Below are 24,110 nucleotides of genomic sequence, written 5' to 3'. Positions count from 1 at the left end.
TTTCTGATTTACATTACTGATGGTACATTTCAAAATACGTATAGCCATAAAAAAAAAAATACTGCGCCTTCTTTGCGCTTCAGGAGTAGCTTTGAAAACCTGGCACGTAAAACATTTCTTCAATATCACTCTAAGCTATTTCCAACTTCATAATGAGCCACAGATGGAGTATAAATAAAAACTAATTAAGTGAAGGTTACATTAAAGCTGAGCCTGAACACGTGAGAGTACCATGACAACAACAATACACTTACACACAAAAATAAATGTTCTTCTCATCCTTGACATTTCTGTGTCGCTATTTGTGAGTCGACATGTTTTTGAACATGACGTGATTAAAACCTTGATGAAGTAAATAAGCTGACCTCTGTAAGTCTCCATGGATACTGTGTTGGTGCAACCTCAATACCAGCTGACACAACACGGGAGCACCGTAGATAAGCATCTTTATTGGGATACATACAATGTTTTACAGTTCAGACTTAAATAACTTGCAGTTTTTTTACATTATCACAAACAAAGTGTTCAATCACCACACATCACTGAGCTGCAGTCACGACAAAGCAACACGGTCAAATCAAAACACATCAAGGATCAGCTGGGGTGCAGGTGGAAGGAGGAACTTACACTGGTTGACTTTCAAGTCGTCACACAAAATTAACAGCTGATTATTTAAATGGCGGAGACCAATACACAGATAGTACACACTCATCCACGCACCGACACACAGACACAAATGAACGGTCACAGTTCAGCTTCGAGCTGCCACGGCTGGAGCTTGCTGCTGATCAGTGGACTGGAGCTGTCTCCCCAGGTACTCCCTGTGACAGAAAGAAGAACAACATTACACCTGAACACAAACACACAACACACTGATTGTCTTTAAAAGTCCCCTACTTTACAGCCTTTCAATGAATAGCACTAACACACTTTGTTGAAAGGTAGAGTTTGAGACTACCTTCACATCTGTATGTTATTTCAAAATCTTGAGCATATTAGCTTAGCTTATCATAAAGCTTGAAACTGAAGATTTTCTTTGTGGTTTTGGGCAGAGAAAGGATGCAACCATGGATTGAATATACTATAGATTTAGTTCTGCTTATTTCGAACAGGTAACAATAAAAACAAAAAGGAGAAAGCAAAATGTAAAAAAAGTTATATGAAGAAACAGTTAATGAGATTAAGCAAAGAAGCTCTCAAATACTGATTTAATCCCACCCCTTTTTTTAACAAATGCATGTTTTTATATGAAACATACATTTTACAATACAGTTGTACCGTATTGCTACATACAGTTTATATAGACTAAAGACAGCTTTCTTGTGCACTGATATAGTCTTCAATAGTCTTTTGACCCTTTGTCAGGGTCTTTCTTGCATGAGTGTTATGGATTTCATTGTCTGGGAAAAAGAGAAGCCTGTATGTTGTCTGTTCCAGCAGATGCTTCTGGTCCTCCTTTTGTTTACACACATTTCCATCCAGCCTGATTCAGTTGCGACAAACCACAATCATTTCCTTTATTGAGCGGGGTTCAAGTACTCTTAAAGCCTTTTGTATAAAACAATCAACATGGTAGCCTCTTTTGTGCAACATCAATATTGCTACAGTGGTAACCGGAGTGGATGTAAAATTGTCAGTGATGGCGTTCAATGCGTGTAATGTGTTAAATGAGCTGCCTTGACTCACAGCCTACAGCGACATACATTGCTTAGTCGCTCTTATTAGTCTCAGCTTCCCCGGCTCCCTGGTTGAGTGAAAAGGTGCCAGGATGGCAATGAGAGGCAAACGATTTCCTGAGTAAATTGTTAATGAGGTACTACCGCTTTAGCGAGGACACATAAATCATAAATCAGTGACTCATGGGTGAGGTGGTGTGCTCGCTGCTTCCCTTTATTTCCATTCTTAATGCTAAGATAAGATACTGTTTGACAAGTCTCTCCTCAAACTGTAGGGAGAAACAAAGTGGCATTTCAATAGTAGAACAAATTATTTCTGACAAACTAATGATTCACTCTTAAAATGAGTATAAACATATGTAGTCTTGCATATATTAGTCTTCAAGTATTTGTTTATATTTGTAGTTAATTGTTAATATTTATGTTAAATGTTTATATTTGTACAAAGTGAGCACAGTCTACCAAAGTTCAATTCCTTGTGTGTTAAACATACCTGGCCTATAAAGCTGATTCATTATCTTTTATTTTATTATTATTATTTTTTAAATTTCTGTTGCATTCTTTCCTTCAGCTCTGTTTGAATGTTTTTCTGTGTTTATGTCTATAAAGCACTGTAAATTGTCTTGTGTCTGAACAGCGCTATATCAATGAACTTGCCTTGCCTTCATTTAGCATGTATGTGTTCTCTTTTCATCTGACTTTCATTTTAGGGGGATTTCATATTCTCCTCCCGGTTATCTTGACCCTCAGACATGGTGTTAGTCCAAGAGTTGAATTATAAAATCATTATCTGGAAAGGTCACATACATCTTTGGATTTCCTTTTGGCGGTAACATTTACAGATATGTTACCATGACACTCAACTTACTGCCACTAAAATATCAAATGTCTCTCAGGAACCTCACCATGGAAAGGCTGCCATATAGCATCTGAACGAGCAAATCATATTCACTTTAAAAAAAACTCATGACCAGTGAGTGTCGATAAAACACAATTTGAGTGAAGCTGCTATGATACCCGTGTGGAGCGGACATATTATTCCCCATCTCCACCTTTTCAAACAGTCCCCTGCGGTCTGCGCTGCAGTCAAAATACAGCACGGATCAAGCACCCCGTAGAAAACCCCCTTCTCTCAGACCCGACGTTTCGGGGTGTGTGTGTGTGTGTGTGTGTGAAGCTGGTGTCCACTGTGCTGCGTCGACCCCTGTGAATTTCAGTCGTTAGAATTGAGCTCATTAAAGAGGGAGGTTAATAGTTGCTTCTGATGGTCATGAAAAACCTTAACAAAGAAGTCCTTCACAAAGAAGCCTTAAAGAGTCTCATCATCAGGGTTGTTCAAAAATGGAAAAAGCTGCTTAAAGCAGCAAATGAGTATTACAGTTATAGCCAAAAGAACCAATAAAAGTGTTCATCTGTAACATGTGAAGGAGCAGAAGCTGCACAAACCAATAAGTAAGAACAGAAATTATAATCAAAGCCATCTGGAGGACAGCAGTGGAAATGAACAGAACATTTATTCATTGAAATAAGCGGTAAAGTGAAAACTGGAGAGGGGAACCTGAGTTAAAGAGTGTTTGTTCCCACTAAATTCTCATTAAAGCTGATCTCTAAACCTCGCAGTTTTTCGGATCCCTCCTTCTCGCTCTTTGAAAAGAGTTCACAGTGATCTTGAACTGACATTTGGGTATTCTTATGGGCATAAAAACCAAGGCTTAGTGTTTGAACTGCAGTTCCTGAATTTCCCTCGGGATCAATAAAGTATCTATCTATCTATCTATCTATCTATCTATCTATCTATCTATCTAAATAAAATAAATATGTAATGAAAGTATAGACTTTTGCAGAAGGACAGAACGACTCTCAGGCTGACTGGACTTCAACAGCGAGAACCATACCAACGGTGCTGAGTGGCACAATTAACAACTTATTCAAGAGAGAGAAAGGCTTTTTCAGAGTAGACCAAAGGGTACAAGGATATAGAACGGTGTCACACATTCATCTGCGCCGTTGTCATGACAGCGGGGGCTGTCAGTAAGAAGGCATGAGGGATCCTTCAACGTCGACGAGGGGAGCAACTCAAGGGGGAAGCTGTAGCCTTGAAAATGAATGATCTTCAATAAGAACTGAAGAGAGCTCAAGTTCAGAATCAATAAATAAATGATCAAAACAACGTTCTCATTCCGTGGATGCATTCTTATTTTTCTGTTCTTGTGAAGGCAATGAGTGGAAATTAATTTAAAGTGTGACGTAAACACCCCCCTTTGGAGCGGTACCCCCCCCCCCCACCATCCTTACATTAGATCCCTGATTAAATAGAACAAAGCTACAAAAGCAGATGGTGCATTTAAGAGACATCAAAAACGTTTCTGAGATTCAGTCATCGGTCTCCATCCAACCCTTCGTCTTTTTTTTTCCCTTGCTTATTCTTTTTTTTTTAATCTTTAACACACAAAAACAAATCAATGTTTGCAATGGTCTTCGGGCATGGCTGAAGTACGCCACGTTGTCGTCATCATGTGAGGCTCACCTCACCTCACGGTCAGTGTCCTCACTTTCAGAAAGCAGCCTCATCAACTCCGAGCTGAATCCTGAACTCAGAGTTTCTTCTTCCAGAACAGCTGATTTGAGTTTGTTCAGTCAACTCTGAGCAGGTTCCCTCGGGGTTCAACACGTGCACCACCGCTATGAGAAGCCAACATTACAGGTGAAACTAAATGTCTTTTCACAGTCCAGCGGGAGAGAGAGGACTTGGACGCAGCTCAACACGACACATAGAAGGCATGAGGCTTTTAGGGTCAGAACTTAATCAATAGCTAATTTACATGTTAAAGTAAATACTCACTATATATTTAAATGAGCTGAATCCCCAACATACTGCAGGTTTCACAAACATAATGGTTCTCTTACTTTTATCCAATTTAACTCATTAATTCGACCTTTTTAAATGAACATCTCCTGATGTAAATCATTATAATGCAGCCGAGACAAAGAGGCTCCTCCACTGAAGGGCATGTCATGTCTGGCCAAACAGAAGCCTACATTTCATATAGCACGCCTGACAGATTATATTGAAACAACTTGGCTTTTTATATTAGTAACATGTATGTTGTTCTAGCTGCTATCAGAGGGATGCTCTGTCTAAGCAGCTTTAGGTATCTGCTTAAACACTAAAAAGGAATAAAGTGCTATTTATCCAAACAGCTCTTCAACCATTTTCTTAAATTCATTCATCGCAGAAAAATACAGCAACACATGTCGAACCATTAAAAAAAAAAGTGTTCAAGGGTTGAAGCAGCAGCAGGACTGTTTCAAATGCCAGGCACACGAGAAGCTCATCTCTTCTCTTAGGAGAGGATCAGAGATCAGCAGAGAGGATGGTTTGGTGAGTACAGAGTAGATAAAAAGAATCCCCAATGTCGATGAAAGAAGGGATTTCAAATACAACCCTACCGATATGTTATTATCTGAGACGATAGATTTTTGATGTTTGATGTGTAAAGACAGAACACATTTATTTCACCAGTCCCTCAATCGCAATTATCCAACACTTATGGAAAAGATATATAAGGAGGACATGATGGTCACTCAGCTGGAAAGTAGCTTGCTCATGTACGCACATCACCGCTTGATACTATGGAAAGTGATAATATTTGTTGTAATCCCTACAGCGCCCTCTGCTGGTGAAGAGCACTGCTAGTTTAAGACAATGAAACTCAAATGAAATGCTATATTTGACTGGTGAATACATCTAGTCATACCTGCACACATCTGCGACTAAATGAGCAGACAGCTATACTTACTGGATATGCTACTATTGGTCGATATTTTTGGCTGACTGACTGATCGGTTGGGCTAAGAATCCCCAAAGCAGTGCTTGGGTAAGGTGAGCAGGAAGCACATCGCGCCACTCGTGTAATACTAAAGGAGGCAAAGAGGAACCATCAGGGCATACAGGAGAGAGACTTGAACACCTAAAGAGCAAAGACCTGTGGTAAGTGATCCATAACATCACACGCTCGCACAATGATGTGAGAGGAGTCCTGCTGTGAGCGAGCATGAGAAAAGCCGGTGGCGATGGAAACATCCTGGGAACATGTTCAGAGCTGCTTTTCATTTTTTCTCAGTCACTATCACCAGACAGAAAACCTTTTTGTGCCACAGGGAATATATTAACTTCTGCCCCCACTTGAGCAAACATACAGTTTACAAACAACATTATGGTCACATAAGAGGAAAATAGCAGCAGAGTAGGATATTGAACACAATATCTCCATACACTGCTGCTCAGGGAGCACAGTGTGTTTTGAGATAAAAGCAGTGAAACAAACACATTTTCATGTTTGTTTGTTAATCTCTCTGTTTCTTAGAAACCAGCAGAGAAAAAACAAACACACACAGAGGAGGAGTAAGTAAACCGGGCCTTGTCAAAGCTTAGTTAAGGCAAATATAATATGTGATGGTGTCATGTAACTAGTGAGGACTCTGAAAATGATTTTTAGTTAAAACAATGATTTAGGTTTCCATGTTTTTTGTTGTTTTTTTCACTGGAAAACGTAACAACCAATATTTTGTACAAGGACCCTCAATCTGATGAAGGAACCTTGAAGCTGTCATTGCTCTCTTGTGGTCAAGTGCAGATACCCCTTCAACAGGAAAAGCAGCTTATTGCATTAAGTACAAAGCACTCCAAATGAAAGTGTGTTCATTCAAGCAGTGACAGTAATAGTACAAATAGGCCCTGCATTAACATTTTGGGATGTTTTCAAGCTGTGAAAACATTCATTAGTAAAGCCCTACTATGGTGTGCATTGACGATATATCAACAAAAAAAATGTCAAAGTCAACAAAGAGTGACTGTCTGCTGCATGAGAGAAACGGATAAAACAGCAGAAAATTTAAAATTGCTTACAAAAGTTAGATTGGAGAAAAATACATGAATCTGTAAATCTGGGCTCAAATGTTAGAATCCTCTGACAGGAGCTCTTTTGTTATTACGCATTTAGAGTGACTACAGTCTGAGTTGAAATACATCAGTGCCCAGAATCAACTGACTGATATAATACCCAGCACAACTCCACTCAACTTCAACTTCTCCCAAGCTGAAGTCTAACCAGACAAAATAAACTAAAAAGACCTTTGAGGCGCGTGCAGGGTCTTTGCATCATTTGTTTGCAAACGGAAGGATTTACATACGACGCTTGGTTTACCTTTAACGTCAAATTTTCCTCGAGACAACAACTTTGTGTTGACTTGTTTTATTGTATGGAGCGAAAAAGCTAAGCATGAATGCATCTTAGAAATGTGTTCATACCAGTTATGGACCATGAGCTTCTGCACAGCCAGCAGGGCGTTGTAGCGGACGAGCTGGTCCTCGTGGTGCATATGATTCATCACAAGCTGTTTTCCACCTAGCTGCTCGATCACTCTGAAATGAGAGGAATACAAGGAATAATGGTAGAAAGCTTTTATCCAGACATGAAACAGGTACCTATTTTCACATTTAAGGATATTCAGTTGTTCAGCTGGTAATTGCATCAAATGACTGAAATGTTCTAAATATGTGATAAAGGCCCACTGGCCCTGTAAGAGAAAGGGACGCTTTGCAAAGGAAAACAGAACTGCATAATGCAGCTGATAATATAGTAAATGTTGTGACCAAAGGAAAGAAAATGAGTTGAAATGAAGGCCCTGCGCCCTGTTCTGACTTGGAGGCAGAGACATCTGGCTGTAGATGTTCTTCCTGACATGTTTGTGGATGACCCTGACAAACATGTGCTGCTCTGATCTGTTATTTGTGTCTTTCAATTGCCCAAGGATGTATGTTTGTGTTTGTATTGTTTGGCTGCTCGTTGTCCGTCTGAAACTCTGTTACTTGTGTTGCTGCTTGTTTTTGTCCAGGACACTCTTGAAAAAAAAAATTGGGTTTTTAATGTCAATGAGTTTCTCTTCCTTCCTGGTTAAATAAATAAAATGTGCACTTTGGTGAACCAAGCAGCAACATCAGGCTGAGAAATGAAGACAACGCTGAAAGAAAAATCAAAACTTGACACTCAAGACCGGCTTCCAATGTCCTAATAAATATTTACAACAGCACTGTTTTTATAGTTTAGTCGAAACATGTTTTGAATTTAAATCACCACTTTAAAAATGTCTCATGTTAACACATTGCAAAGGGTGCTGCTTTAAGTGACATGTGAGTTGTTGCAGGCTGTCTGACTGTTCGTCACTGAACTTTTCCTTTATGACATCAACTCTGTTGTCCAACACAACCTCGTCTGTATCTGAAAAAAGAGAGACAGCAACAGCTGAAATCACCCTCATTGATTTCCGCAGAATAAATAAAGATCGAATGAAACGCCACCCACAGGCTTTAAAACGTTAATCCTAAAACCAATAGGAGCAATCTTCAAGATTACCCACTTAAAGCAAGAAATGGAGCAACCTTAAGGCTTGACTTCTTGGAGAAAAAAAAAACGATCGATATGGAGACAAGACAAAACATAATTGTGATAATAGTGTCAGTCGCACATCGTCTTCAGGATAACAAGTGTTATGGCTGAACCTCAGCAACACACGGAGAGAGTAGGGCTTCACCCGCCTCTGACTCCTGACACAGACAGACAACCACATTCTTATGAGCAAATGTGGCAGACAACTATCTCTTTGTGGGCTCTGGCTACTTTAATATTCATTTTGCTCATCGAAAAAAACAAACGTTTCCTGTCATGAAAATAGCTTTTATTTTAAAAGGCCTAATCTGTTTTGTCTCTTATAATATGTAGCAGGAGACAGTTCCAGCAGATTTGTTGGCTCCATGTTGATATTGCAACTCTAACGTACCTCTGCTGCAGCATTCTTTCAGCCATGCAGTTTTTTTTCTACTGTAACTATAAATACGTAGGCTATATACTGGGATAACCCTTTTATTTTTTTATTTTTTACGAGCACGGTTAGTGCTGTTTTACGGAATCTCTATGTTGGAGGAGAAGGGGGGGTTCTCGTAACCATGGCAGCTCACTGATAACTGCCTGCATGAGAGAATGAGAGAGAGAGACAGACGCTGAGCTGCTGATTGATCAATCTTAGCTTAAAGCACATTTTCTTTTCTACTGTTGACTATCGACTTGTGGACCTCTGTGAAACTGACGCTGGGCTAAGCCTTCGTCCGGAGACCCGTAAACAAAGTGCTAATCGAAACCGTACCATACTTTAAAATAACATCATTTGCGGTGCTGTGAGCTGGCGGCTAACAGTCTATGCCACAGCTGTTTGTGTAAAATTACAAACAGCTAACATGGTCCAACACTGTCAGTTAAAAAAAAAAAAAAAAGAAAAGAGTCCAAGCTCAACACAAACATTTGCAGGGACACTTCAAAAAGAAAGTACCGTCTAACATTTCAGTCTGTCCTGAATTTCTCCCAACAGCTTATTAACCTCATTCTAAAAAGTGTTTTTTATGGATATCAATGATTCACGCCGGTCGGTAAAATTGGAATTCTAGATTTAGCAGCACGAATCACATCTCTTATTATCACACTACATTAAATCCCAAAGGCTCATGCTATGTGACAAGCCACGTTAGACTGCCATTAGCAGATGAGGAGACTGTAGCAATGAAGGGATATATAAACTCAAGAAGACTGCGGGTTTGGGTTAAGCAGAAAAAGGTCTGCTTGTAGCATTACTATTGACAGAAGGCAGTTTAAAGTGATGGATGAACATAATTCAATCAGTTTACTACAAATAACAAGCAAAAATGTAAATTAAAAAGTGACCACTGACACTATCTGAGCTTGTTTTCCAACAGTCAAACGTCCTCATAGTGTGACAGTGGGCAGCAGAAATACTGATGTTTACATTGAATTTAGAAATAGTTTCTGTCAACATAGTTTGTGATGGTCCTCAGCTCCCCTCCCGCGGTTCTCTCCGCTCCTAATGAGCAGCTGTTTAGGTTTTCACACATGTGGTAGCAGCATGTCCTTGTGTTATTAGTCAACATGTGATCATTTCTCTTTCCTGCTTTATTGTTTCTTTCTATTATTACTCTTATTTCTGTTACCTTTATCTTTATCTCAAAAGCTATTCTGTGGTTGAGTGTTGAGAATTAGCACGTGTGCTAAACACTCAAACAATACATCTGATCGGTCCAATGTTATTCTAACGTCCATGAAAATGTCTCCCGATACTACCCCAGCAGGGCATCAACGCCAGAGGCTCCGCACGTTGTTGGGAGACGATGCCTCACCTTTTGCCACGTGGGTAATGTCGCACATACTCTCCGACGTCGTGAGCGGCCACCGCAATGACTTGAGGATCATCAGACACCTCCAACAGCCTCGTCAAAATCCTGTCAAACAAAAGACAGACAAAAAGGCGAGCGTAAAATCAATGCCAGTGTTTTCCTCGGCTCATCCAGGGGTCGAATGTAGAAATGCCCTGATGGTTCTGAAAGCCTTTGTGAAAGTTACTTTTATACTGATTTAAAACTTTAAAATCTAAACCCAAGGACATGAGAGATGAAAGTGTTCTGTGAAAAACAAGTGTCACCCTGGGGTTCAACTGAGTGAGAATTTTAGAAAGAGACTAATAAGAAAGGAGGGTCATTTAAGCTGCGATGATGCCTGAGCTGCTCAGAGACAAAAGGGTGAAAAGAAAATGAGATGGGGAGATTAGGATTTCTCCTGAATAGTAATGGGCCACACAAGAGTATGTGACAGGAATTATAAAGAACACAGACACAAATTGACGTGATTGGACACACGCGCACGGACTCCCGCACACTCTTCTCAGTTTTAAGTGGATGTGCAATTATGAAACAAGATGATGGTGATTAAGAACATTTTCAGTAATTGTTTTTTTTCTTCAGATCAACCAAGCAGCAAAATGTGTTGTCATTCTTGCAAACAGCTTGGTCATTTTCTACACACACTGATGATATATATTCAGCTTTGTATTTGAAGTGTATACATTTGAGTGTATTAAAAAAAAGACAAGCTACAAAAACACACTCCCTTTCAAAGTTCAACACCAAAGATGTCTTAACTCAGAACTTAGAAGACAAATGAAAAACTTTCGATAAGTTTTAAAAGGACACATTCAGAAGTGTATGATCCTGATTTGGGTAAAATCGTACTTTAAATAGGGAAAAACTCTTTTGTTCTATTCTTATTATTTTGAAATCATGCTAAATGTTCTTGATTAATCTCTCTATTGGTAATACAGTACGTCACTCTATGAAAAAGCCTTTTGTCTTGCTTTTACTGTGAAGCTAATATTCATCTGTCAAAGTACACTGACTCTGTCTCTCTACTGCGTGTGCATCATCTTACTTGAGCAGCTCGTAGTTCTTCTCATTCAGGCGGACAGCGTTCTCACGCCAAAACTTCTCAGACTTGTGCACTGGACTCCACTCCAGACGGCCGGACTTGAGTTCAGAGCTGTACTCATCAAATGAGCTGGCGTGGGGGGAAAAAATATAGAAAAGTGAAGTGTTTTTTTTCTCTTGTTAGTGAAAGGGCAGTCCAAGGATCAAAGAGAAAATCTTAAAAAGGTAACCTATACTCTTTTTAGAAAATCAATACATCCATAAAGAACTGGCTTCATGTACTACACGCTAATTCTTCAACAGCCAACCTTTTGTTTTTATTACAGGAAATAACATCCGCTTTTGTCACTCCTCCCTGTTGTTTGACAGTAACTGTGAACTAAGCGGGGCTGCGTGTTTTTCATGAAAAAGAAAAGTCCACTGAGTACCTGAGATCTTGCACGCTCTCTCCCAGCCTCTCCAGCAGGAACTTGATGTCCTCTGTGATGTCCTCGTCATCGTACTTCTGCTGCTCCAGGTTCTCAAGTTGCTTCAGCACCTTACACTGAATCATGGCCAGAGCGTACTCCTGGCGAGTCTCCCTCTCTGCTGACTTCTCCAGGAGGTTCTGTCAAAGACAAAAATCAGTGTGAGAAGCAGGTGAGGTAGAAATCATTTAGTAGTCATTCAGGCGACGTCATGAAAGATGGGTTTTTTTTCATGGTTAATGTAAATAAAGGTATTAAAAAATATATACAAATGGTAAGAGGATTAAGCCGGCTTAATTGTTTGCAATTTGACACAGTGTATAATTTCTGTTATTAAACTTTCCTCATCCTTGCGAGAAGAAGCTGGGCCGTCTCTTAGAGCATCCGCTCAAAGATGGAAAAACACTTAGAGACTCGTAGCTCTTATTAACTATTAGTCAACAAGTTCTTCAGCTTTAATAACAGACTGTGGTCGACAGTTCCACCCACATGTTCTACTCCTAATGTGAAAAACACCTCAAAGTTATGAAAGTCTTTCAAGGTAAAAATACACCTCTTTAATCAGGATTCACTTGAGGTGTTATAAGAGAGAAGTGGATGAATACTGAGCTGTGCCGCACGGAACACAATGTCTCCTACACCATAGTAATCAGTGAGCGGGCAGAGTCTGAAGGAGTGTCTTGTTTAAGTTTTATTATGTAAAGGACAAAAGACGGCTGGACAAAGAGAGTCATGGTAAATACGTTTTATAGACTGTATGATAATGTCGTATTGTTCACTGTTAAAAGCTGGGAATGGCAAAAAAAAAAAAAAAAAAAAAACCCTCAAGAGCCTCAACTTTCACTATACCAACCAATCCATACAGTCCATGTTTTTTTGCTGCCTTTCTGTTGGGATGCAGAATGTACCAATCCGACCGACAGCTAACTCTGGTGCAATGCATCAAATGCTTACATTTATGTTTTTTTATTGCACACTGTCCCTCACAAATAAAGTTGAAATTGAAAATATTGACCCTAAAAAGGGTGGAGCTCGACACACTGCAGTCCACTGATTGGATGAAAGAATTGTCGCAAGGCACAAACACAAAATGTTTCATGTTATAATATTCCTGTGGAGCTCAAGTGTTTATTGTCATCTGGCTTCCACCCCGTCTACCAAGTACGGTACAGCTGGCTGTGGAATTGAAAGCAAGATCAGGGATTACCGAACCAAACCGGACCACTTGTTGGAAACATTGTTCTGCAGCCCGACCCTTCCAATAAAGCTCCACAAACTCTTGGTGACATGTTGGAGGGGAAAAAAATAAAGTAGGACAAAAAGCAGTGGGACTCAAATAAAAGGAACCCTCTACAATCACTGATTGGACACTTAAGTCTCACTGTTGGTGGAGTAACTGGCAACTACAAAAATCTCTCCCCCCCCACCTCCACTGCAGAGATGCTTCTTCGTGACATCCTTATTGGCCAGGTCACAGAACATTTAGGTTTTTAAAAAAAAAAGAAACTAAAAAGAAATAAGAAAGCTTATCATAAACACATCAGTGCTGCCTTTAGAGGATGTGTTCAAGGACTTCCAGATGGTTGGGATAATGTAAATCACACTCCATGTCCCATGTGGTGAGCTCAGTCATTTGCATAATGAGGACATTTGGGAAAATAGCATCATGCAAAACAATGTGGAACATTTCTGTAAATGACCGTACCCCTGGTGTTTTGGTATAATCTGCTTCTTCGATTAGCGTCTGCTCATGTCAATTAACTGCACTGATATGTTTATAATTCAACATATAGTACCACTTTTACTATTGGTGGGTACTTCTAAATGAGGTTAAAAGACTGCCAATCAGAACGAGCCTTTCAGCGAGATGATCAGATTTACATGCAATCCCTGCTTCATCAAAGTTTTCCCTCACACCCTGCAGAGAGCTGTGAGCTCTCAACAACACTTCTCTGGAAAAAACAAACACACCCACTGCAAGGTAACTTCAACGACTCTGGGGAAAACCTACTCAATGCCAAGACGTTTCAGGGTCTCCCTTCACTGCCCGCCATTGCTTTTAATTAGCTGCAAAGTGCTGTAGCAGTAAGACTGAGCTACAGACTTGTCTAACCAATTAAAAGCCAGGCACCTTCCTTTGATGGGTGAATCCACAAACATCTGATGTGACAGCTCTACTGTGTGCAAGAAGTGCGATGAGTGAGCTTTCGGTGTGGAATGCCATCCATTAAGTCAGGCATAGCACAAAGATGTTTTTTTTAAATGTGGTCTCAAATTCATCTCAGGAAATAAAATAAATCAAGGTAAATGTCTGACTGAGGAGTGCGAGCGACTTTTTTTTTTTTTTTTTTTTAAAGATTTATTTTTGGCGTTTTTATGCCTTTATTATAGAGGGAGGACAGTGGATAGAGTCGGAAAGGGGGAGAGAGTGGGGAGAGACATGCGGGAAATGGGCCACAGGCCGGACGCGAACCCGGGCCGCCCGCGCGCGAGGACTGAGCCTCAATACGTGGGATCGCGCGCACTGCCGCTGCGCCACCGGCGACCCCCCAGCGAGCGACTTTTAAGTACGGTTTGAAATTCATCTACCACACAGAAGGAACTTCTTTCCACGCTCATGTTTCAATCATGTAATCAATGCCATTCACCCCAGCACTGTGCTCAGAGCAACGTCTGCCACTGAGCCGTTTCCAGGTTGGACAGAGTCTGAAGTTACAGGAAGCTTTTCATTTAGAATTCATACTTCTTCTATTGTGTAATGTGTTCACTTGGATGTTTCATTAATGACATTTAACTGATGCAGAGGAAGACGATGCATTAAGAGAAGACAAAGTTGTCTCTCTTCCTTTAAAGGTAGACTTAAAACCTCCCTGTGTGATAAAAACTGGACTTTGTAACAGAATATAACAAGGTCTTGACCTGCAATTTTTGTAAAGTGTCTTTAAATGACATTTGTTATGAATTGGTGCTAAACAAGTAAAACTGATTGAAAAGTTGATCTTGATGTTAATCTTCATAAATGATCTAAACTTACTATATCAACTGATTTATATTGGCTTAATGCATTGCTTCATGTTTTTTTTTCCTTTTACTAGTCGAGACAGCAAACCAGGACTGCATAATGAACATAACATGGGAATCTTGTTTATGACGCTATATTGAGCAATAATACTGATACTCTTCTTCTGAACATAATCAGTCCTCTGAGGACCTGGGAGCTTTCACATTGATCTTCTATATTTTTCAAAAATGTTCAAGAGCTGCGTTGTCCAACTTAGTCAAGTAAGCGCCACAGCATGGAGGAATAAACAGACGCTCTGCCATTAAACTGAACTCTGTCTGGACACAGAATTGGGAATTTATTACCTGGCATCAAATCGAAGTAACAGAGCAAGTCCGAAACGCAGCTCTTAGGACTTCATTAAATATTGAATGGATGCTTCGAGCAATCATAGCAAAGGGCAGCGTAATCATAAATCCTGTTCATGTATCTTTTATGTGTTTGGGTATTTTATAGACTGCTCCATCTGCTGTTTAACAGTTTCCATTTCTGTTTAATGTTGTAGCGATACATTTTACAGCCTCATTGAAACGAAGAGTTAGTGCTTTGCAACATTTTGAAAAGGTGCTGCCATAATGTTATGACTTACAAACATTTGCAACCAGTGTGAGTATTTAATAGATCTAAGTGTAGACATAAACAAAGCAGGCCTGTGGACCACGGGCTCCTAAACTTTATCAAAACACAATGACCCTTCATGATGAATACTTTACTGGTGATCGATCTAATCAAGTAGTTATTGCAACCAAAGTGCACCTGTTAACACTTCTGCCTGGGTGCAGATTTAAGGTAAAGAATATGGTGTGTTTTACATTATTTATTTGAAATGATACTTTTGAGTTGGTATAATAGTATCCACTGTAATGGATAGCAATTTAGTCTTGTTGCTGTTGAAATTTTTGGCATTTCTGAGACATACAGAACGATTGAGAACTTCTCCACGTACCCTGAAAGCAGCCAGAATAATACGCGTGACCTTCTCCTTGACAGACTCCTGCAGGATGTCGGATAGGGCGGGCACTACGTTGTAGCGTCTCAACTGCTCGCAGAGCTGAGGACTGAAGGCAAGGAGCCAAACACAGAAGACCATCTGGTACTGGAGCTGGAAGCCACACTTGTTGCTGAGCACAGCCGTGATGCTAAAGAAGAGAATACGAAAAGTAAATCAAAATGGGAAGAATAAGAACAATGAGAGGGCCGGTAATGATGACCCACATCTCTATCTACCACCTATTTATTTATAGAGAGGCTTTCACATCCGTGTGTCTGCATGTGGCACATCCATTATCTTTTATTTCATTCACAGCCATCATCTTTCGATAACTGGAAAAAAAACGAGTACTAATGACAGCAGCGAGACAGCGTGTCCTACATCAACAGAAATAGCTGGTAAGTGCAAGGATGTGGAGCTGGTAGATGTTCAGTTATATTGAGTTAAATAAGGCAGGAGGGGAATGTTTACAATGCTGTATAAAGAAAAACAGATGGGACCAAGTAAAAAATGGTTTGAGTCATTTATCGCTTGTAAAAGACATAATATTGACAAAGTAGAAAATGTTGAGCCTTCTGTACTTTCCCCCCCCCACTCTCCCTCTGATCACCTCTGCTCAGTAAAGAGGCTGCAGACTATAATGTGTCAATGAAGTCAAAAGTGAAACATTTGATTGTTTTGGCTGTTCTCAATGTTTAAAAAAAAAAAAACATTTTAGACATTCTTCCAATTGCTAAAAAGATTTTCAGGTTGGATGCATTACAGATTTCACTCTCCAGAGAAGCTATAAGCCCATGTAGCCCAATAATTGGAAAAAAACAAAAAAAATAATAATAAAATGATTGAGTGAGCAGAAGATTTCAGATTTCTTTTGTTTTTGGGACTTCAGAGACTCTGTATAAACTTCATCATTCACATTTGCTCACACTGAGGCCTTTGAGGATTTAATACATTTATGTTTTTAGATTAGCAGGCATCAAACTAAAATGCCGATATGCGTTCATTCAGAGCCACAAAGACAGTTCAGGCCCTTTACCGTGACTCCCAGCACTCTTTCTAAAGTAAGGTTCATTTTCTTCCACCAGTGACCTCCTGAGGAGGGATTAACAGATACATGAGGTGCTCCACTCCTTCAGTAATTGGCTTTTTGAAGAATATGTTATTCAGCCTGTTCCTAGCCACGGATCTGACAGGATGGTCCCTCATGTTTTTCATTATTCCTCCTCACTGTCTCTAGATGATTCTTTAATGATGAGGAAAGATGACAGAAGGGGTACGAACCTGCGACACTTTTTCATTTGCTGTAAGTTCATTTGATGTGCTTCAAGCGGACATTAAAAATTTACTCAATTAAAGTTACTTTCTTTAACATCTTCTAGCAACATCCTTTGTCTAGCTTTACATTCTTTGTATTACTTTTCACATTAAATACACACTGACATGAACTTCACTCATAGTAGGACAACAAACTCAAGTCAAAACATTTAAAAATATAAAACATTTTTCCTGATCAGCCACTTGTATGTGTGAATCTTTCTGTGCTGAGCCGTGTGCGCACTGATGCTCTTTAACAAAACGAAAAAATAAAGTTATTTGTATGGAATTAATTTAGAGAGAAGAACAGAAAAAAAAGTTATTCTTTATCCTCAGCCCTTTTCAGATTGTGTTTCTGCAACAGCACTAAGCTCAGCCATCATCACTTCTGTGTACATCCATAATGGTAATGGTGTCATGTTTGTGTCCCAGTCAGGGAATTCACATGGGGATTATGGCAGTGTGGAAGCAAGAGGGTGGGGAGGGTTGTTAATAAGGCATTAAATAAACCTCTGCGTGTAAAACAGAAAGTGTAACCAAATAATGATGAATGTCGTTCAAGTGTTCGTTTGGACATCAATTAAAAACAGGAGTAAGAGTGTTTAGAAGGAGGCAGTACTCACCAGTTGACTCCATCAGCCTCCACCCAGGCAAACCTATACTCGTTGACCCTCAGCATCAGCTGAAGGCACCCGGCGACACACTGGACGTACTGAGAGCTCTGCGAAGGACAGAGGCAAACATTTACTCAAACAAGCAGTGTGAGCTTTTGGCTCAGGAAAACAAACTAAGCGTTAGAAGGTCAAGTACAATTAGTGCAGTTCTGAAACACCCAGTCGTCTACAAGCAGATACAGCACGAAGAAGAAGGCCAGTCCAAAACTTGCATTACTGTCACTGATCAAAACCCGAGGCATTGCACATGCAATCTACTGTATTCAACTTCACGTCGACACATGCTAGATCACAGACCCACTGGTACAATAAAATGCAATAGCAGGGGAAGGTGTCCCATCACACCTGAGCAGAATAACGTTAAAATGAGATTAGAGTGGAAAAAGAGAAGAGAAGAAAATAGATCACATTAATGTGTTAATTCAAAGAGAGGTTTGAAGTGAGGCGAAGGAGTCCAGCATAAAGAGAAGGCAGCAGTGACGACAGAGGACCAGAAGAGTGGGGGTTACCTGGTTGGAAATGCGGAGGAAAAGACGATGTTTGGTTATTAGATGGGCCTCATGTAAACAGTATTCGGAGCACACTTCTCAGAATCATTACGCTACGCTTGAGAAAGTATGGAGTCTAAAACGTTTGGATGCTGCTGCACAAATAATATTCCAATTTCCCCTTGTTACCCTAATGCACACAAAAAGCTGTATTTGGCATGCGCTTTCAGCGTGAAGGGGGAAGTGGCTGACAGCATGCAGTATCCACTTTAACAATTAATACCCAACCAGTGGCAGCAAACACCATGCTGTTTAAAGTGAGATTTCTTCTAGTGTTGTAAAAGAGTCAGGTCTCTGAAAATCTGCAAGAATATTAACGAGTGCAAGAACAGGATGGGAGAGATAAAGAGGGGGAAGAAAAGATGTGAAAGTCCAGTGACATCTGACAGGTGCCACCCCACTGTTTCTTTCTGTTGAAGCTCCGGAGGACTGAAGGTGCACTTCACTCATACTCACTTCACTGGGGGAAATAGTCCCTGCTCCTGAGCCTGATTCTGGACCTGTACCATGTAGGTTCTAATGAGAGATAAACAAAAGAAACAGGTGCAAAATTGTTCACAATCCAACTCTTTCTGCTTACAGTAACAGTGGCACTGGAGGAAATTGTTCACCCAGAAAGCTTAAACCAGATTTCAGGGACAATGGATGTTTCCTTATTGGCTGTTTGGGAGAGAAGCACAAAATGTTTAAAAGACCCATTTTGCAAGGACACATAAACAAGAGACAAAAATCATTTCTTTTTGGAAAAGCTGGCTACACCTTCACTGTCCTCTTTTTATTGTCAAATATTCCAGTGTGCAATACAGACACACAAAAGAAACTGTGAATCAATATCGAGCTGTTTTATCATCGGCCCACTCTTCACCGCATACATCTGCCAAGGCACAGTCAGCAGCAACATCGCGGCTTTTCATCGGAACATCTCAAGGTCTGACGAGGCCGCTCTGGCTCAGTATGAATAGATGGAGGTTCACTGCATTCAATTCTCAATTCTCACTCTGTGTAGATAAGTGATACTGGAGAAAATGTATCAATATGGGGAAGGGATAAAAAGCAAAAGTGCCAGTGTGTGAAGGAAAAAAACATGAACCAGAGTAACTTAATTATCAATTATACAAAATAACATACACGGACACAAAACTCTCCAATGTGGAATAAAGTGACTCTTTGCTTTCATCGTCACAACTCATAAATAAGATGTGCATTTACAAGTGGGCATCAACGCCAGACTTGCTAATAATGAGCATGCACAATTCATCATGGTGCTGATGACTTGATTAAGAATAAATCTGTTGTTTTTGGTGACCCTCCCCCATCAGCCTTTGTCATTTGTTGTGGGGGACAAATAACATCTGATGTTATCTGCACTTTGCTGAAGACACTGACGAATTAAAAAAAAAAAAAACTTTATTTGGTCAATTCAAAGGGCACACAGGGCAGTAAATGAAGGACAGAGCAGGTTGGGCGACATGTGTGACAAACACACATCAGGGCCTTTTTTTTTAGTCCTGAAAGAACTAAAAATATGTAACTGAAACCACATTTGTAATCAACTCAACTTCAAGTTTCCCAGAAGGGCGATTGATTCCGCAGCAAGGCATCACAGGAGAGAAATGCAGATTTCTACACAGGTAGAGTTTTCAATATCACAACATATAAAGTTCAACTCTGATAGACATACCTGGGAACTGAGCTGACTCTTGATCCAGTTGAAGTAGTAGTTCAAATCACTTCCTTCCATAAGTTCACGGCCCCAGGCAGCAAGCTTAGCGATGATCCTTGCCGCCTAATGAAGAAAAGCAAACAACTTCAACTCATATTGCTGAGCATTAAGGAAAAGCAGCACCCTTGTCATGACCTGTGTTGTAAAGTCACAGGAGAGTATGTGGAACAAAATCTGTTCTCCACTTTGCTTCCTGCCAGTAGAAGATCTGTAATGTTGAAATGTTGAGTGTCATTTAAAATGTCAGCCAGCCACTTCAACGGATTCAAAGTACAGTGTCACAGACCTTGGGTCACATGTTGCCCACCTGCTGGATGCCATCTGGCTGGTTGTTTTAATTAAGCTGCTGCTGTCCAGTCATAGTACTCAGTTTGTCATGTGGTGGTTATCTTTTATCTGAAGGTGGTTGCAGGTCAGAAATCATTACGCTAATTGTTTGTTTTTGATGTAAAAGGTTAAAGGTTGCTTTTTGAGGTATTATGGATGCCCTGTGATGATTAAAGAGCGTTTAAAAAGATTGCTGTGAGAATCACACAGCTCTCTGTATTAAATCCTCATAAAAAGGAGGGAGTTATACACACATCATGTAGGTGCAGTGCAAAAACAGCAGACCCAGGAAGAAGACAGTCGGGTTGAAACATTTAAACTCTGAACACCTACTAAAGCATCGATGTGTCTTTACTCACCATGTGGACGGTAAAAAGGTCCTGACGATTCAGCATTGGAAGGAAGTAGGACCAGGCGGTGTTCTTGGTCTTCTTGGCAAAGTCAAAGAAGATGTTGACCCGCTGATGGTTCTCCTGAGTAACGGTAAAATGAAGATGACAGATAAGCTCTTGGACACTGATGGTTGAAGCATAATAAAATATTTTATTAATTTCAGCGAACATCATTTAGGACTACTGAAGTTTCTCAGTGGTGAATAAACTCATCTTTCACACTACCTCTTTGTTTTGAAGCACACAAAGGTAAACTTCAGAAAAATAAGAAGAGAAACAAGAGATCAGTTTAAAGCAATAATTACTAAACCGGCCCTCAGATGTACCCTCCAAACACAGAGAAGACCTTGCAATTCTTCCTTTAAAAAAAATAAATAAATAAAAAACTTATAAAAAATAGAAAACTTCAAAGTGTAGCATGGTTGGGGTACATAGATTTTTGTTGTTCATTGGTATTGAATTTCCCAAAGAAAGAGGCTAAAGAAAATAGAGATTTGTGATTTGCGCCTGAAACAGATCGAACAAAATTGACTTGTGTTTTTCTGACCATAGTCCAGCTGCTGTTTCAAATTGTCTCTATATATGTGCATGCATGTCCTATTTGTCCACAGTCAGTGGTTCTGTTTGCGTACCTGCAGAGTGTCATCAATCAGAGTCAGGATGTACTGGACTGTCTGCTCCTTGGAGATGTGAGCCATCAGGTTCAGAAAGGTCTTCGCACACTGCGGATAAGCAAAACAAAACCAAAAACACAGGAATAGACAAACTCAGAGAGACATACAGTAGCACCTATCGACAAATTGAACAAACTGCCTTTGCTTTTATTCTGTGTGTGGCACCTCGAAAAACTGTCTGTCGACAAGGACAAGTTATTCTGAGAAACAGTACAGCAAAACAATGCGAGTGGCAGCATAAGGCTGGGCATGTTAGTGCAGGGAGTGAACCATGAGGGTTATAGTCTACACACAGTGATACAGTTTACTTCAGAGAGAATTATAAAACTCTGTAACGTTAAAAGGAGAGTTAAAATTACATTTCATTTAATTCTTTCGCAGAATAAATCGATGTACAAACTCCCAGGTATTCAACTTAGTATTTGTAAATAAAGGACCCACAAGACGATTGTATCGTAATGGCTGCAACGCCCTTAATCATTTGTATCGATATGTAGAATAGATGTCTACAAGAAAAAGACTGTATGTCTGCTTATTTTGAAGGTTGTGAACCAAAACAGAAAACATACAGGGAGAAACTATAATCAAGAATTAAAAACATATTTATGTATATTTACATCAAAATTACTGTATTTTCTCTTTCTGTAGAAAACTTCAAATGTCTGAGGACTCATCCTGTAAAATGCACTGCTTACACATTTTTTGACCAACAACAAAGGGTTGTCAAAGCGAACGACCAACTCAATTTCATCCTAATGTTAAATCCCGCCTTCTGGCTTCTGACTGGTTCGATACCTTTTGGATTGGAAACAGGTCACTCTTCAAAGTTCCTTTTAGGAGGATTTTAAGGAGAATTAAAACTATTTAAGTCCAAGAACTTTAGCTAAACAAGCATGAATGCCCATACAACGTAAATAATGTCATACCTGATGTCCTTCATTGGTCAGAATGACTTGTTTCTCCTCAGAGTTTGCCACCTCAAATTTCTTGATGAATTCACAGTCCTCTGCAGAGATCATCTGACTCCTACAAGAGAATTCATGTCAACATACACATTTTAAATCTGCTAAATTATTTACTTTTGAACAGCAGCAAACCCAAAGGTGATCAGTTCAGCGTTTAAAGTCAGCGTGTCTGCAGGATTCGTGCGCTGGTTATAAGTCTGTTCAGATAAAAGGGTCAGCTAAATAAAGACGTGTAATGATTCATTCTTCTCAAGTTATTCCAAACATATCCTCCTGCCGCATCAGAGAAAGACAACACGCTTGCAAGCTGTCAAGCTCACTCACAAGGTTTGGGCCTTCACTTGTCACTAACAGGGTGCTTCTAATTACAAAAGCAGTCTGCACAATAATATCATACAACCTGAAAATGCCTCATGTTGCAGTTAAGACAAGACACACCATCAATAGTCCACGATGGCAAAACGACAGACTTGTTAATATCCTAAATCAGCGGGAATCCGATGCAATTTTGGAAATGACATGCTGTAGTGACTCATCAGTCAGGTCAGAGCATTAAAAAAATACATGCACAAGAGGAAGTTTGACTCCAGACAGTGAATCACAACACGGGAAGTGTGAGCGGAGCTGCTTTCAACATGGCTGACAGCTTGCTGCCATTTAATGAAGCATTCGAAAAGATGTATGTGACCACAGCCCAACTGAACTGATAACGGTTCAATAACGCTAGCTTCTATCTTGTGAGAAATGTTGCATCTTCTCAATTTTATTAGACATAATGTTCCTGGAAAAAAAGCTTGATAATAAGATAAATATCTTTTTAACATTAGGCCCACATCACAACACTGCAGGTATAATAAACAGCTTTAGCAAGTTTTAACAGAAACTAATTAGCTTTATATAAGTAGAACTGATAGTCCAGTTTGTATGTTTCATTGCTGTAGCTTGCATGGGAGTTCCTCATGAAAATGCATAATACAGTACTTGAACGATGGCATGCATTATGTCTGTAACGTTTACTTACTGCAGGTAGGACTGCCAGTTGACCAGATTGGCCCGCACCTCAGCTGCCTTTGCAGCGATGATGTTGGTGGGGACTGCAGCGTCCACAGCCCCGCGGATATCCATCTTATAATAGGTATTAAACTTATTTTTGCAAAGATCCTATCCAACTCCACCTGGAGAGAAACAACATCATTGGCATCACTATCAGAGAGTACTGAGGTTTGGGGCCTGTTTTGGTGTATTGACTTCAATGTGCATGATTGAAATATTTAAGAACAATCCCACGGATATTTCAACACATGACCTTACATTTACCAAACATTGATAATCATTCTGACGGAAAGGGACAAGTTAACCATCAGACCTGCTGTGTGGAAGCTAGCATCAGTTCCTTTAAAGCTACAGTAGCTTAATCCGCAATGTCACGACATCTCATCATGAGACCCGCGAGGAAGCCACACAATGCACAGCCTACCACACATGCAGTTTTAATGCTATGGTCAAATATAACACAGACATATAGCAATGGCAAATTATAGGGTTGTTAAAGACACACTCAGTCCACATTAGCTACCAACGTCAAGTAAAATAAGCAGAAGTCGCTAACCCAAGCTAGTTGTGCTAACATAGCTTCCCGTCGTCTTATTACAGAGTTAATGACAACATTTTAAAATGAAATAACTTTGGCAGTCACGAAATCTAACAAATGACATTATTCGGAATTATGAATTAAGACTATGATAAATGACAGAGAACAAAAAGCTCGGTTACTCACCAAGCTAGTGAGTGTCCTGTGCGAACAGCTGACTGACTACAACACTGCGTCACGCTGCGTCATCATGTGACAGTCACATGAACACATGACCCTGTAGTAAGGCGCTGATTCCAGCCACAGACCCACAGACTAACAGCTCAATATGAAATGGAGAAGTTTGACTTTAAACCTGGGAGATGAGTTCAAATTAAATATC

At 40.0% G+C, this 24,110-nt stretch overlaps 1 protein-coding gene across 2 annotated transcripts; it reads right to left on the bottom strand.

Moving 5' to 3' along the window:
- Window positions 1–429: 429 nt before the first annotated feature.
- Window positions 430–23,997, bottom strand: atp6v1h (ATPase H+ transporting V1 subunit H). 2 transcript variants are annotated; one of them, XM_079347976.1, is made up of 14 exons: window positions 23,915–23,997; window positions 23,159–23,312; window positions 22,099–22,198; window positions 21,131–21,220; window positions 20,466–20,579; window positions 19,738–19,842; window positions 18,513–18,572; window positions 17,458–17,555; window positions 15,476–15,668; window positions 11,430–11,608; window positions 11,006–11,131; window positions 9,922–10,023; window positions 6,988–7,101; window positions 430–821 (listed from the first exon to the last, which is right to left on the bottom strand). In XM_079347976.1, exons 2-14 carry the CDS (start codon window positions 23,260–23,262, stop codon window positions 752–754), a joined length of 1,455 nt encoding a protein of 484 aa, XP_079204102.1. In that variant the 5' UTR covers window positions 23,263–23,312; window positions 23,915–23,997; the 3' UTR covers window positions 430–751. The 2 variants fall into 2 exon arrangements, with proteins under 2 accessions (XP_079204102.1, XP_079204103.1); XM_079347977.1 differs by lacking the exon at window positions 18,513–18,572.
- Window positions 23,998–24,110: the final 113 nt, after the last annotated feature.

This window comes from Symphodus melops (genome assembly GCF_947650265.1).
Source record: "Symphodus melops genome assembly, chromosome: 7".
Taxonomy (NCBI): Eukaryota; Metazoa; Chordata; class Actinopteri; order Labriformes; family Labridae; genus Symphodus; species Symphodus melops.
This window is presented reverse-complemented; position numbering and strand designations above follow the sequence as displayed.